The 16,273-nt window shown below is 42.4% G+C and overlaps 2 protein-coding genes across 2 annotated transcripts in view; one reads left to right on the forward strand and one right to left on the reverse strand.

Moving 5' to 3' along the window:
* The window catches only part of UBAC2 (UBA domain containing 2), an 87,249-nt gene that overhangs the window by 8,969 nt on the left and 62,007 nt on the right, over positions 1-16,273 (forward strand). The window contains exon 4 of the mRNA XM_068677604.1: positions 388-494. Coding sequence (XP_068533705.1) covers positions 388-494 — 107 coding nt within the window. The remainder of the gene's footprint in view (positions 1-387; positions 495-16,273) is intronic.
* GPR18 (G protein-coupled receptor 18) lies at positions 1,930-6,725 on the reverse strand. The gene is made up of 2 exons (XM_068677615.1): positions 6,591-6,725; positions 1,930-3,146 (listed from the first exon to the last, which is right to left on the reverse strand). Exon 2 carries the CDS (start codon positions 3,100-3,102, stop codon positions 2,137-2,139), a length of 966 nt encoding a protein of 321 aa, XP_068533716.1. The 5' UTR covers positions 3,103-3,146; positions 6,591-6,725; the 3' UTR covers positions 1,930-2,136.

The following is a 16,273-nucleotide window of genomic DNA, read 5'->3' on the forward strand; positions in this document are numbered from 1 at the left end:
AATTGTTTTCTGCACTGTTCAGAATCTTGTTGTATTGGATTAATATTACAATTTTTATTAGTAATATTTTGTATGGAAATATATGCTAAAAGGTTTTAAAGTGAATTGTGTTTCCTGAAGTAAAAATTTATATTTGTAACGTGTTATGATCAGTGGTTCGTTCTAAGTTTGTATCAGTTGAAAGTTATCAGACCCATAGAATTTGATTTTGGAACCAAACTCTTTTTTATTCTTTAGTACCTAAACATTTAGATCTGAATATACGCTGTGCTAAAAATTGTTTGTATTGGTAGAACTACTATAGTGCTTTTCTTGTTTATTAAGAGATATGTTAAATTCTTATTTTTAAACTGTTGAATTAATTCAATTCAAACTTTTTCTTTCCAGTCCTTTTTACTGGGTGCTTGGATGCTCTCAGCTTTGTTTGATCTTCTCCTGGTAGAAATTGCTCAGTATGTATTTGGCATCACCATCAGCAGCTTGCCTTCTGGTTTGTAAGTAACTCCTAATGAGCTGGTTATTTGAGGCATGGTATTAAGGGAATATTTGATGCACATTTTAATTTAAAAACTTTCCGTGCGTAACCTAAATGTATTCCTCTTTTGAACTACGGTTTAAATGTTTGTGGTATAACTAGTACATTTTCCAACATTTGTTTTGCAGTTGTGATCTGGGGTTAACTTGTTCAAAACACTTGATGATGTATCCATTCTGTTAGGCCCAGATCTACTGTCAGCATGATCGGAAAGTGGCTTACAATACACAAATTATTGCCATAGTTATTTTTATATATATATATGTTTATATTTATATATATATTTATATATATATATGTGTGTGTTCTGTTCAGGAAACCTGACAACTGAAATCAATTTGGTGCTGATTTCTTTCTTAAATAAAAAGATTACTCTAATTCATATATTTATGTTAATTTTTAACTGCATATACAATTATATGCACTTCATACAGGTATTTTATATGTGTGTATGAAAAACCTGAGTGCTAGAGCGCATGATTTCATTTACTGTTTGCATGTGAAGATCTTAAAGCTTTAAGGTGCTTAGCGGTTGAGTTTTGTGTAACCTATATTTGACATTTCTGCAGTTAATAATAGGAGGTATATGTGCTATGGTAGAACCGTAGAACTTGCAGAGCCTTTGTGGTTAAGTTTCTGATAAGCAAGATGAGCCTGCCTCATAAGACTTGAGTTCCCATGTGTTGCATGCTCTGAGGTAGCAATAAAAGCTATGGGGCAAGATTTTTAATACCAAACACTCTACCAGGTTTTCTGATCTTTAGTTTTTTAGTGTGACTCTTGACAGTAGCTAAAGGCTGATTTAATGAGGAAGAAAAAGCATATGTTTGATATTAGAAAAATACATTTCTTGTAGTATGTGAGTATTCAAAGGGAGTCTAAAGCTTGAGAAGTACTGCAGTTACTCACCATGTTTGCTACTTTGATGGTTTTTAGCTGGGACGTAAACTACTAGTATGTCTAGACAAACTCAATGTTTTAATCCGTGTAAAAAGATACTTTGTGCAAGAGCAGAGTGTAATTAATGTGCACATCACACCCACAGGGAACTAATGAACAGTTCAACTACCGTGCTTTTATCTGTGACTGCCAGAGCTGCTGTCAGTTAGCAGAAATCTGTGTCAAAGAAAATTTTAGGTGAAAGAAATGTTTCCTACATGTTCATCCTCTTTTAATCATACTGACGTACTGATCTTGACAGAATGAAGCTGATTTTAGGAGTGTGAGATATGCAACTGTTTTGTGATTGTTAGGCTGTGCAAATATAATAATATATGATACATCGCATCACAGGTTTTCAGTGTTGTCTGTGTTTTATTACATTAATAGTCACTTTTTGTTGTCTGGCAATATTCACAGTTTTCTGAGATGACAGAAATGGTGGACAGTTTCACACAGCTACTAGGATTTAATTCATTTCAGATTTACAGAAGCTGTTGAGCAAATATGAAGAGGTGGCATTATAATTCTACGTCTCTCATACAGTGCAACAAACGTCTCTTATTTCTGGCTACAGAACATTTTTCAGTGTAGCCAAAATGCTAGAATTTGAGAAAAGAATCACTTGTTTACGCTACAAAACTCCCCCAGTTTTCCTCTCTTTATATCATTTCGCTGTTCACATTACTGAGTGACCTTACACTTGCAGTTCGAAAACTCTTCCTGCGCACACTTCGAAGGTAGTTGCGATACAGGATCACACTGATGACTCTAGCCTGGAACTGTTTGGAAACAATATAGTACAGTATAACGTCCAAGCAGGTACTGAGATTCATGAGGAAGGTGGTGAAGGCTGCCCAGGGATTGTAAGTTGTGTCTTCGTTCTGCAGCATCATGAAGGCAAAGCAAATGTGGAAGGGCACAAAACAGACGAGTACTTGAGCAATCAAAGTAACTATGATTCTTATGGATCTCTCCTTGGCCTTAGGCTTCAGTTTGGAAGTCTTGCCACGGATAAAATTGTAAATAATGACGAGGTAACACCCCATCATGATAACCAAGGGAATCAGAAAGAAAAAGATCAGTCGGGAAAAGTTCAACATATTTATTTCCCTCAAATGGATGATATCGAGCATTTTCAGGCAGGTGGTCGAATTCGAGTCTTTGTCTGGATCAGAATGTAGAAACAGCAGTGGGGAAGTTGTTGCAAGGGTCATTATCCAGATGCCAGTGCAAGCCAGCAGAGCTTTTTTTGTGTTTTTCAGTTCCTTGACGTGCTTGGGCTGGACGATAGCCATAAATCTGTCTACGCTTATAAAAGCAAGCAACCACAGAGCAATGGCTGGGTAAAATACAGTCAAAGCGCTGATGAGCCGACAGAATGTGTCTCCAAAAGGCCATGTTTCTTTCCCGTGGTAGACTATCCGAAAAGGCAAGGAAAATATAAAAATCATGTCAAGCAGTGCCACGTTGATCATATATACAGTTATCGTTGTTCTCTTCTTGGTAGTGCAGCTGAAAACCCATAGTGCAGTGGCGTTCACTAACAATCCCACTGTGAATATAAAGCTGTAGAAGACCAGTGACGCAATCCTGTATTCTTCAGGGTGGTGATTTCCAGGCATCATGTTGTAACTGAATTCAGGAACAGTTGTTGCACCCCATAAGAACCCTGAAAATAGATCGAGTGGGAAAAATTATTCTCAGACAAGTGGAAACTGTCTTTAAAAGCAAAGGAGGATTTTCGTAGGATGGGGTTTAACAATGACTACAGATCCATACCATGCCATGAAGAAAGTTTGTGTACTGCCAGGCTTGTGAGGAATAGTATGGATAAGCTAGTTTTAATGAAATGTGCTGAATTCCTTCAGAGGAATGAGAAACTCAGGATTGCCCAACTATTTTGAATGTGTTTCAGTAGCTGATAATTAGATAGAAACAGCTGTGACTGAAGTAAGAGAGCTATTTTCTAAAGAGACTGTTTTTTTTCAAGTTGTCCCTGTTGAAAAATTAATGACTAGTTACGAAAAGAAATAAGGGAGTGTGGCATGTAGTGACATTTGGATATGCAAAATGAAGTATTTGCTTTGCATTTTATTTGTGTGGGAACTACTTAGATCGCAAAAGAATAGGTGCATGCTGTTGCTCATAAAAGCCATTGGAAAGCTATCTCAATAACTCTGTAGGTTCGAATAAAGTATTTAATCCCAGGGCTTCAGAGTGAGCCATCTGACATATGAACGAGATGAATAGGTTTATAGCCTTCCCGTTTAAAACAAAATAAAAAGATGGGAAGCAGCACAAACTCCAACCAGCGCCTGTGTGAGCAGCACTTTTTGGGAAGAGTTGTTTGCTGAGGTAGGTATTTGCCAGCTGCCCCAGAGGCAGCAGTGTTGCTTCCTTCAGCTAGGAGTTTGAAATCTGAAATGGCATTGTGCAAGCTCAGCTTCTGAGGGCAGAAAGAGCTTGTCCCCTGGTTTGCTCTGGAGCTATTTGAGGATGCCAGAACGTACTTGGTGGTTGCATGGGTGCTTTTTGTTAACCCACCCTTCCTCCACTTTCCTGTCTCTCGGTTTTATCACCATTCTGTGAATTTGCATGGGAGGGTTTGTCCTGTTTGACCCTTTACCCAACCCTGCGGCAACTTTGTGAAGAGGAGAAGGAAAGAGTGAGTTTGTTGTTTGTCCGACCTTCCTACCTGTGACAAACAGCTACGTAACTCCTACAGCAGCAGCATGTAGGCACCACGGCTTTCTCAAGAGAAGAATGATGCATGGTTCCTGTGAGCTTTACCCCCCAGAGTGGAGGATGCATTAAACAGAAGCTCACTGTTACACCTCCTATATTCTGTGCTTTCATTGCAGTGCCTACCAGGTATTTTACACAGTGCTATAGGAATTTCTATAATGGTTTGAACCAGCATCTGCTTGGGGTATAGCACATGCTTGTAGCTCTGTTGAAATATTATCTATCATACTGTCCCACTTTTATTACTGTTACTTAAAATTGTCCACATATTGCTAGCAAAAATCCATTTAAACTCTTAAAAATGCATTTTAAGAGTTTGGCATCGTTGGAAATGCTTGAGAAACCTCATTTCAAAACAGCATGGCCCCAGCTATTTCAGCAAGGCTTTGTGACAGCACATAGTAAACATGTGCTAATGTTTAATGCAAAAAAATCTTAAATATGTGTATAGTTAAAGTCCTCATAAACTTAAAAACAACAACAGCAAATCCTCAGAATCCTCTTCTTCTCCTTGTGATTTCTCTTGTGATTACTACCCATACCAAGATCCTGATGGACTTAGCAGGTAAACTGAGCACTAATATTAGGACAGGTAGAAGAATTTACTCTTTACAGATGAGTGTTAATAAGTAACGTGGGTTTTGCTTTTGCTCTTCTCCCTTTTGGACCTGCAGTGACTGTAGTAGTTTTTAGTCAGGTCCTGCTCCTGAAATGACCTGCAGGTTAAGGTTGATGGGAAGAGGGGAAGCTGAATCTGACTCAAGCTTGTAACCGGAAAACCTGTGGCTAATTTGCAGGTTATTTCAAGGTTGTGCCAATTTTGAGATGCATCAAAGAATGGACATGTTCTAACAGCAAGGTCTTACAGTTTGGTTTAGTTGTTGAAGTCGGTGTTTCCAAACATTGTGGGTTTAAATGCGTATCAGCATTGGCTTAATGTTTTTATCCAAAATGAACTTTTCAATAATATATAAATAAGCATGTAGATAAGAAACAATGATGTTGGAAAAAGAAAGGAGAATACTTAGCTATCTGCAATTATACACACAAATGCAACTAGTTAGTTTTGTGGTTTTTTTTTCCTCTATTAGTACTTGTTTGCATGGATTGCAGGTTGATGTCTTCACAGATCAGCCCAAGCAGATCTTCAGGTGCCTGCGGTTGGACAGTTCTGCTCTAGATGTTAGATTTCATAATGGGAACACTTCTATAGATAAAAGCACTCGCCGAATTCCTTGGAATTGCTGGTGTCCAGGTGTCTGGTGTAGTTTTGAGTGACTGACCTGACGTTTGCAAGTCCTATGAGGAGCGGCTGAAGGAGCTGGGCCTGTTCAGCCTAGAGAAGAGGAGGCTCAGGGGTGACCTTATTGCTCTGTATAAGTTCATTAAAGGAGGCTGTAGCGAGGTGGGGGTTGGCCTGTTCTCCCATGTGCCTGGTGACAGGACGAGGGGGAATGGGCTAAAGTTACGCCAGGGGAGTTTTAGGTTAGATGTTAGGAAGAATTTCTTTACTGAAAGGGTTGTTAGGCACTGGAACGGGCTGCCCAGGGAGGTGGTGGAGTCACCATCCCTGGAAGTCTTCAAAAGACGTTTAGATGTAGAACTTAGGGATATGGTTTAGTGGGTACTGTTAGTGTTAGGTTAGAGGTTGGACTCGATGATCTTGAGGTCTCTTCCAACCTAGAGATTCTGTGATTGTCCGTACAGTTTCTCAATTTCTCAACCTGCTCTAGTTTCTCAATTATGGCTGAGGTCCTTAATGACTAACACGAATCGTAAAGCCCGTATGGGTGCTACGTACAAGAACACAAACTTTCAGGACAAAATCAGAATTAATTCTTTTCCTCTAGATTTTTACTACGACTGAGGGAACAGTGATTCTGTTTAAAGGATTGTCTGTGTACCTCTTTGTCCAAACCTCCCATCCCCTTTTATTTTCTTTGCGTATCCCTTACACTTTCACACATTTCCATGAGGAGGATATGGCCTCCAGGGAATCACAGAGAGATCAAGCAACAAGATTATAGATTAATAAATGACTATGTTTAATAACTAAAAGCATAAATAAGTATATTACCAGTAAATAAAAATATTTGTTTTCATTAAAGATTTTTAAATCTATTGTAAAAATCCTGAACAACAGTGCTTATGGGACTGTTTCTGCAAATGCATTCATTTTGCTTTTAATGTTATTTATAGAGTGCTGCTGATAATTCAAAGGTGTTAAGTGCATTATCGACTTACATTTCTATTCGTTAGTCCTACAATATTAGCCTGTGTTCAGCCTCTGAAGAAAGGAGTCTACCTTAGCACCATACAGAAACATCCAAGTCACTTTGCTGGTACAACATAATGGTTCGTTACTTACCTTTTGTGCACTACAGAGTTTCTTCAGCGATGCTCGTCTCATAGCCCCGAATCTGTAGAAGGTTTGGACTTCCTCTTCTGTGCTCAGCTTCACTATGCTAAAATAGCTCTTTGCAGGCAGGAAGCAGTGACGCAGTCCAGCCAGTTCAGAGCTTTTTTATTGGTCATGCATAAATGTTGCTTGTGAATATTTCACATACATATGTATGAACTTGCAGTATGTGTGAACTAATAGTTCTGGTGCCTTTTATAATATTTCCAGTGTAGTCAGGTTAGACTTCTGTACTATATATCCTTTTAAAATTTTTAATTATTTGTGGTATAATGCAAGCATTTTGGGGGTTGATGCTTGTACGCAGAGGAACTGCAAGAATATACATCTTGGTTATGTAAAAATTTCGAATAAGCACAGCGTTAAAGTATTCTCTGCAGACTGCCGTCTGCTTTGTGGAAATCCCCATTTTATTTATATTGCCTTGAACAGCAGTCAGCCTGAAAGTGACAGCAACTCCCTACTGTTGAAATGAGAAGTTGGATTCACTTGAATACATAGCTTGGTTTGTATCTGTACTGACCACGTGTTACCAACATAACAGCAGCGTTTCTATATTTTATTTGCTCTCTGAAATATGAACATGTCTGTTTAACACCTTTGCAGAAAAATGCCATATGAAGAGCTTTTTTAGTTGTTACTAAAATGGAGTAAGATCATTAAACTGTGTCACTACAATAGACATTCGAGATGGGATGGGAATATTCACAATGGCTAACAGCTAAGGAGGGCTGATTCCCTATATTTTCTCTCTGTCCACTCAAAAAAAACCCCAACCTTTAAAAAAAACATTCAGAGAAGGAGATACTCCAGGGTTTCTGTAGAGTGCTCAGCAGCAACAAGTCTCTGTTAGTCTTGAGGACATGGCAGCACGCTGTGCTGAGCTCGTTACCTCTGGCTGCCTCCGTTTTCCCCCGCAGATGAAGTGAAAAGAGATGTGTGTTGAGAAAGGGGGCAGTGATGTTTCGGTTTCCCCCTGACGTGCAGTCAAGAATTTTCTAGCATGTGCATGTGGTGCCAGAAGTAACCAAGTCCAGCAGCTCAGAGGTAGCCAGAGTCAGGTTTGTTTGTGGGGCCGTCCACTTCGCTGACTGTAAGAGGGATGTAGGCAGATGATCCTCACCCAGTGCTTAAAGTAACTTTTGGGAGAAATACCCTCTGTCCTGGAGTCACGTAACTTATCTCTGGTGGCTGGGTTTGTGGTAGTGCACGGATCATTGTGACAGCCGAACTAGCCATGGGGTGGGTTTTGGTGTAGTTCTCAGTGTGTAGATGGGTGATATCTTTAAACATTTGGACTTTACTTTTCAGGTGAACTGATACTTTACTTTTCATGTGAACTCGGGTGAGGCTGCACCTCGAGTGCTGTGTTCAGCTTTGGGCCCCTCAGTTCAAGAAGGACACTGAGGCCCTGGAGTGTGTCCAGAGCAGGGCTACGGAGCTGGTGAAGGGCCTGGAGCACAAGGCCTGTGAGGAGCGGCTGAGGGAACTGGGGGTGTTTGGTCTGGAGAAGAGGAGGCTCAGGGGAAACCTCATTGCTCTCTGCAGCTACCTGAAAGGAAGCTGTGGGGAGCTGGGGGTCGGCCTCTTCTCACAGATAACTAGTGATAGAACTAGAGGGAATGGCCTCAAGTTGCTCCAGGGGAGGTTCAGGTTGGCAATGAGGAGACATTTCTGCTCAGAAAGAGCAGGCAGGCACTGGGACGGGTTGCCCAGGGAGGTGGTGGAGTCACCGTCCCTGGGGGTGTTCAAGGAGAGGCTGGACGTGGTGCTTGGGGACATGGCTTAGTGGGTGACACTGGTGGTAGGGGGATGGTTGGAGCAGGTGATCTTGGAGGTCTCTCCCAACCCTTACGATTTTATGATTCTGTACCAAACTTTATTTTTGTGTTCATTTGTTCATTTCAAAGACCTGTCAATGAGTGTTTGGCTGGGCAATCCTGCCCAGTCCATCCTATAGAAATAGAAATAGTTCAGCATTGCTTGATATTTTAGGCTTAAGGAGTATCTTAAAAAGCTGTATTTTACAGAGAACATCTGAAGGTCTAACCAGTGTTGAAAACTGTTAAGTGGCTTTACCGTTAGCATAACAACTGTGGAGCATGCTCCAGAAGGATGAGTCACTCATACTGTTTGCAGGTTTAGTGAAAGTTCATTGAAATTCAGTGACACGGATATTTTTAAAAGGTTTAAAAAAGAGAGTGTAGCTTCTGAAATAAAATAACGAGGCTTTTAAACTCTTGCAGATGAGAGCATTTGATTTTTTGATAACTAATCTACAAAACTCCTGATGTCCTTTCAAGCTGAGCTGCACCGGGAGTGTACCCGAAGGAGCAAATGGCGAGACAGCAGCCCCCAGAGCTAAAGAGGGAGTACCAAATTAATTCCAGGTTTGGATCAAACTAGCCAGATGTTGAGGCTGGGATTGGAAAAACTGTGTGCAGTGAAGTCCCTCTTTTCTTGAGGGAGGGTTGAAAGGACATTTTATAGCTGTGTCTAATTTTGTCTGAAGAACGTGGCTGAATTCTGACTTCTGAGCTCCTTGCAGTGAAGGCAGTGCCTTGTGAAGGCACCTGGATGTAACTTGGCAGTTTCCATACAATAGCCACCTTGAGTTCAGTGGCACCTCAGCCATCTGGCTGATGGCCCATAGCATGTGAGCTTCCCTGAGCTTTCCACTCGGGCTTTTCACAGCCTGCAGAGGAGCAGCAGGCACAGCCACCTGGCTCAGGGTGGCTGCAGCTGCAAAGGAGTAAGCACTGGGACAGGAACACCCGAGTGAAGAGTTGCACTGACTGTGGTTTGAGAGAGGTAGCTGGCCCCTCTGCTGCGTTACGTTCCCCTGGTGCCTTGGTGGCTGTTGTAGGAAGCACCTGCTGCTGTTTGTGTTTTCTGCTCATTCTCTGCTGGTTTGTCAGCTAGAGATGAGTGAGTGTCTGGCACTGGTTTCCCTCAGCAGGGTGAGTACTTCCACTGCTCCTCTTTTTACTGAACTGAACGCTCAGTTCCATCCAGGATTGTTTTTTTGTTTGTTTGTTTTGTTTTGTTCTGAAGTTTGGGGAGAAAAGGTGGTTTTCGTTGCATTATTTTGTCTTAAAGCTACTTCTGAGTATTTCAAAGCCAAGACAACGTGCTTCATGTCTGAGGGTAAGGCGGGGTGCACATGTGGTCTGCCACCCTGACTTCACCAACAGGTTATAAGCATTAAAAGAAATCAGTTTCATCACTTGCAAATATGTGCAAGTGCAACGCTGCAGGTGTTGTCTTCATGCTGTTGCTTTTACAGGAGCGGTGTAGTGCTTGCTTTCTCTTTCTTGGTGCTTTACTCGTGGTATAGCAGTGTGTGTGTGTGTTGCCTGTCCACTTCCCAAGTAATGTAAGCTTTATCCGTCTGATACAGTAAAGTTCTGCACCTGAAGGAGCAGAAAAAATCCTCTCTTTTTCAGCTCGGTGTGAAGAGCGGGCTTAAGCTTCTGTTCACCTTTTCCTTCTGAACATTGCACCCTTTGGACCCACAGGAAAGCAAGAACTGAAGCTTCTTGCACAGCCAGTGGTACAGGAAGAAACTCTGTCCCATGTGCCAGTTTGTTCACTTCCCAGCTTGATGTTGTGGGTGAGCTCACAAATGCAATTTGGCGTTACTGCTCTCTACCTTGATGAAGTTGTGCCTCGCTTTTAATTCCCATATTGTGTGGTATGGTGAAGGTTAGGAATAGACCACTGCTTAAAAGTTGTAGTGGCACTAAATGCATGCATTTGTTGCAGTTGTTTCCAGATTTGCCATATACGTGTGACTTTGAGGCTGGTTCATGCCGTAGCTATCCCTCCTCCTTCATTCAGCAACTTGTGAGTGAGTAAATACTGCGTGCAGCGTTGCTGATGGGATGGGAAACAGAGCTGAAGAGGGCTGCAGCCTGGTTAGCTCTGCCTGACATCATCTGGTCACTGTCAGATATTGCTTTTTCATCTGTATTTGGCTGGAATTTGGTGTGACTTGAGGAAGGAGTTTCTGATTTTTCCTTTAAAAAATCAATAATGAAATTGTCTCTCCATATTTCTCCTAAGGTTTTTGATTTTTTTTCTTCTCCTTTTCTCAAAGAACCAGGACACATCCCCTGTCTCTAAACACCCTAAAAGCACACAGTGCATCAGACCTGCAGTCCCTCTGTTCAGCAGTGCCAACCTGTGAAAGAAGCAGTGCTTCCAAAACCTACTGAAATGAAAGTTGCATCTCTTAGATGTCTGACAGTGGAGTAGCAGACTAGAGACAGCGGTTTGTTACACAGCAGCAGTCTCACCACGTATGTAGTCACACATTACCTCATGGCAAATACCAAAGCATCTCCAAGCTTGTCCATGAATTCACATTGCTGTTGGCACGTTTCTTAAAATGTTGTCTTTGTGTTCTGCTTTCCACTAATTTTCTGTTGCAGTAGTAACCATTTTTTTTCCTTTCCAAATTTTGCAGATTTCTCATGACAAATAATCTGCCTGAATATTCAGCTTTTCAGACAATCTGTGTGTATTGTCAGGAGCTCTGCAGTAGGTTAGTTCAGCACTGTCTCGAAGACCATTTTCAATTTTTCTTTCCGGATTAAGTATATGGGGTGTGATGTTTTTACTCGTAGACTGCTCTTAAAAGTCTCAGGTGCGTAGGAATACTGTTTTGAGACTTGCTATGCCTCCCAGGCATACAGTTAATGCTTCAAGAGAAATTTCTTTGTGGAGAGCTGCTTGTGCTCGGATTTTTTATGGAGGCTGGTGCAGAAGCAGGGAAAATCGTTTTGACTCCTCAAGAGTTTAGGAGCTCGGACAGCCTCTGCTCAGTTCCTACCCTGGGTATGTATGATCATAAATTGAATGATTTATAAGTGCTACGTATGGTTTAGCATGTCAGTGAAGCATTTAACCCAAAGTACCTGAAGTCAGAGTGAGCTGCATGAGTTATTTGAATTAGGGTGAGCCCTGTCCTTTAAATGCAAGGACACCTCGCTCCATAAGGCAGTGCCCAGCCCTGGCAGGTAGCTCGCTGTCGTGAAGTGACAGTCTGCTGTCACTTCTGTCTTCCTCCGTCAGTGCCACCTGTCTCTGGCACAGATTAAGGAGCACGGTAACGCATCGAGGTTGTGGAGCTTGGCGTGCTGCTGTGGGTGGGCTGGAGCTGACGTGAGAGGTGTTGCAGAGGGTGAAGGGGCTGGTGCTGATGGCCCAGACGAGGCAAAGCAGCCCAATTCCTGCCACGTAGCACTGGGGCTGCACGAAGCAGGGTTGTGCAGCGCTGTTCTTGGAGGGAAACGGAGGGAGAGGTGAGTGTGAACATGCTCAGAGCAGGACCTGGACACTGGGACACATCCAACTGATACTGGGAGCTGGCAAAGGAGGACAGCAGAGCTGGCTGCTAGCAGGTGATGTCCAAGAAATGACTGACTTTGCACCTGGCTTGCAGACCTGCCCTTCTGTCATATCGTTTTGTTTTGTGTTAATACTGTGTGAAAAATATCAGTGCAGGTGTGCTACACAAATAACACGGTGAGGGCTGATTACCAGTGTGCCATTCTTTGCTGCTTGTTTAAATGCATTTAAGCTTTAGGCTTGGACAACCTCTATCATATCCCAGGTATGTTCAGAGCCAGATCCTGTCAGAGGACTCGGTACTTGCTTAATAACTCTACAACTACAAATCTCTCTCGGTAAGGCTCCGGAACTAACGAGACTTATCCCAACAAGAAGCCTAGCAGAATAAGGCAGGACATGGGTTTGAAATTCAGTAATGCAAGCATTCAGTTTCTGCGTTGTTACAGATGGCATTACGAGAGGAAGAGCCAGTAAAGCTAAGCCTGGACTTGTGTAGCTAACATTTTCTGAATACTTTAATCCTATATGTCCAAATCACACTGGGAGTGATGCATTTTATTTTTGTCCTAGAACATCTGGTAAATTGTTAAGCAGGAGATCCTGAGTTGTGCCCAGTTCTGAGCTCAAGGGAGCCCAGTGCCAGGACCACAGGCAGGGGGCACAAACTGGCCCCCAGGAGGCTCTCTCTGAGCCCCAGGAGCACTGCTGTGCTGTGCGGGTGTGGGAGCCCTGGCACAGGTTGCCCTGAGAGGCTGTGGGGTCTCCTCCTTGGAGACCTTCAGAAGCCACCTGGACATGGCACTGGGCAACCTGCTCTGGATGAGGTGCAGTGGAGGAAGGAAGGGCAGTTAAGGCAGAGGGGCAGGGGACAACTCCGTGTGCCACCTTCTTTCTGCTTTGACAGCATGTGTAGGTAACCATAAGAAATACAGCAGCTGCCCATAGCTCACGGTGCTCATTGCTGTCTGATGATGGAGTTCATTTCCAAGATGAAAGGGTTTAAAGCTTCATAATTACTGTGTGAGCACGTGGCACGCTACCTTCTGGTAGTGATCTCAAACCTGGCTTTTCTTTCCTGCCAGGCGGCTCGTGGCCTGATTCTTACACTGCCAGGTGCTGAGATCTCTGGCGTTTGGAAATGGGGTTTAGCCTCCAGTAAGAAACAAGTTATGTGAAATGCATTTTGGCCGATGGTGTGGTGAAGTTTAATTACTGCATCAATGCTGCCATCTATGGATCTTCAGCTCGTGTAGCAGCAGATCTGTAGAACAGCCAAAAAACAGGTATAAGTAATTCTTTTATCCACCCCCAGTACTCTGCCAATTGTACAGGAACACCAGTTATAAAGATTGAAAACCATTTTGACCCTCCCGTGGAAGGGAATTACTTTGTGGTATGTCAGCTTAGATCATTCCTGTAGCTCTGGAACTGCAAATTCGGATGGTGTTTGAAGAGTTACGTTTCACATCCTGCAACAGGTCTCCTTGCCTTTATTTTTTTGGACAATAAAATACAATTCTGAGAATGAATTGGTGAGTATGTCCTTACTGGGCGTTGTCTGAAGTTACCCTGGAGAAGTGGAGAATCAGAAGACACCTAGTGGAGGAAGAAGAAATTGAACCATATCTGACATTATTCTCGAGATACGATCTAACATAAGGATAAATATTAAAAAATGAAACAATCTCATTCTTTTAAAGCCATCAGCCCCCTGGATTTGATTTATTTTGTTTGTCTGCTGTGTCTCTACCAAAATTGGATGCAACAGCAACAACTTTCTTACTGCAGCGCTTCTGTTGTTCTGGAGGAGTGGGTGTTTGTGTTCTGAAAGTTTAAATTATTTCATGAAAATGAATGATTCCTTCTTTCTTGATGGTGGGAGTAGAAAGCCTCCTTTCTAGCCGGATAGTTGACCCTTGAAGGTTATTTATAGTCTGCCTGGGGATGGTCAGCTCTAAGAAAATCATCTCTTCTTTCTGTCCTTACTGGAATGGATATTTTCTTTTCTTATTTTTATTGGTTGGTTTAGTTTTTGGGAGGTGGGTCTTTTTTTTTTTTTTTTTTTTTTTTTTACCCCTTCCTCTTTCAGGAAGTTGCAGCACCTTGTTTGTTCCTCATGTTCAACCCCAGCAAAGGAAGACAGGAAAGTGGCAGACCCCCTGGGATTCAGAAGGAAATCCTGCAGCTAATTGTAGACGTCTGTGCCAAACAGTTCTGAACAAATGATGATTTGGGCTATTGTTTGTGACACGACTCACTAATGGTAGTGCCCCAGGTTACCTGATCTGAAGGAAAACAGTCTTGAAGCAGTCAATACATCCTAAAAATATCGGTTGTATGATATTCATAGAAGTTCTGCTGTGAGCATGGATTGATTGCTGAAGCTGTTTTTTTAGGGATGTGGTATCCTGTAATAAAGCAGGCAGAATATCCCTCACCATCAAGGAATGAACTGCCATCGTGCTAATGGTGGTCCATGAATTTGCTTCCCTCTCAGATCTGTACGATAATTGATTTTTGATTGGGGTAGGGGGAAAAAAGGAAGAAGGAAGGATAAATACTCAGCTGGAGTTGTTATTCGTATGAAGAGATACCGTGTCTGTTGGGTGTTCTTGTAAAATTGAGTATAAGATCCTTGTCTTAGGACAGAAGGAGATGAGTAACTTCACAAAGGAGGCCTTGCAGTCACAAATACTTGAAAGAAAATCTCAATGGTTTGCCAAGGAAGTGGACAAAAGTTGATTCACTGAGTTCAGCGGTTTTCTGAAAAGGCACAGGTACGTGGTCGAGTCTTTACAAACAAATAGGCACGAGACAAGACAGTGCATATAGGTACAGTAAGAAAACTACTGTGGTTGCTTCACTACAGTATTAAGAAATTAGAATGTGCTTTTTTTTTTTTCTTCCAGAGTTGAAGGACTTTGCAGACTATGTATAAATAACAGTTTTAGTATGGCTTTGTTTTAAAGTTTCCTCTTTGCTTTTATTTTATGCTTACTGAATGTACCCATTCTGTTTAGTCATCACTTTGCTGCAGTCACCTTGGCCTGTAGTTGGAAAAAAAAAAGGGAAAAAAGGTTGCTTGGTGGTCTTAATGGGGAAGTATTTTTGCAAAGAAATCACTTCTTTGCTGCAGCTTTTCTATTTCGTTTCTGTTTTGTCATGAACAAGCTAAATGGTTTCCTGCCTTGGGCCTTAGAATATTTACAGAGTTGTTGTTGGGGCAAAAAAGCAAAGATGAGCTAAAGCCAGGGATCAACACAAGGTGTGAAAGATGTCCTATCCTATTAATGTATGTCATAAATGTATACATTAGATGCAGAGATAAAAGCCGATCCCCATTACCAGTCGGACTGTTCCAGTATAAGGTTGCACTTCTAAGGTTGTATGCTGCTCGAGGGCCTCTTGAAGTAGCTGTCTATTGTAAATTAAAAGTTGTCCACTCTTCCTGGCTGAGGCTGGAAGGCACCTCTGGAGGCCACCTGGTCCAACCCCTGCTCCAACAGGGCCACCCAGAGCAGGTTGCCCAGGGCCATGTCCAGGCGGCTTCTGAAGGTCTCCAAGGAGGAGACCCCACAGCCTCTCAGGGCAGCCTGTGCCAGGGCTCCCACACCCGCACAGCACAGCAGTGATTTTGGGTCTGCAATCTGTGCCAATAACCTCTACCAAAGTAATTTCTGCTCAGTAAATAATAAGTAGTAATAGTGAAAAGAAATTGGGGTCATGGGACAGGATCAGAAAATGAGACCTAGTGTATTTAGAGTCTTGGGAGGACTGTGAAGACCTTAATGCATGGGGCAGAAGAGACAGAGTAATGATTTAAAATATATATGTTATAAATGCAAAGTGATAGGTTATCAGTGGAAGGGAACTTGAGCCACCCAGACTTTGAACTGAGGGCTGTGACTTGCGTTTGCCTAATGGAAAAAGTGGTGTGTGTTCAAAATACCATTTCCCTGTCTGTATTCTCCACCCCTCTACCGGAGCCTTCTGAAGGAATGGGCAAGAAAACACTTGTGGCTTTGCTGCACCTGCTGAAGGTGCAGTTTTCATGCACGGGGGAGCTGCTTCACGTGTACGCCGCCACTCACGGAGCAAGCCCAAAGCCTCAGCCTGTGCTCTCCTATCTACCACTTGCAGCACAAGTCATCTGACTTCCTACAGGCAGCGGTTATAGGGAGATAATGTTAAAAGAAATGCACAGAAAAATGTATATTTCTCAATTTTTGTAGGGATCCTTTTGCACAGGCTGAATTTTTTGAGCCTTCCTGCTTCTG

Source organism: Anas acuta, chromosome 1, assembly GCF_963932015.1.
Source record: "Anas acuta chromosome 1, bAnaAcu1.1, whole genome shotgun sequence".
Classification (NCBI taxonomy): domain Eukaryota; kingdom Metazoa; phylum Chordata; class Aves; order Anseriformes; family Anatidae; genus Anas; species Anas acuta.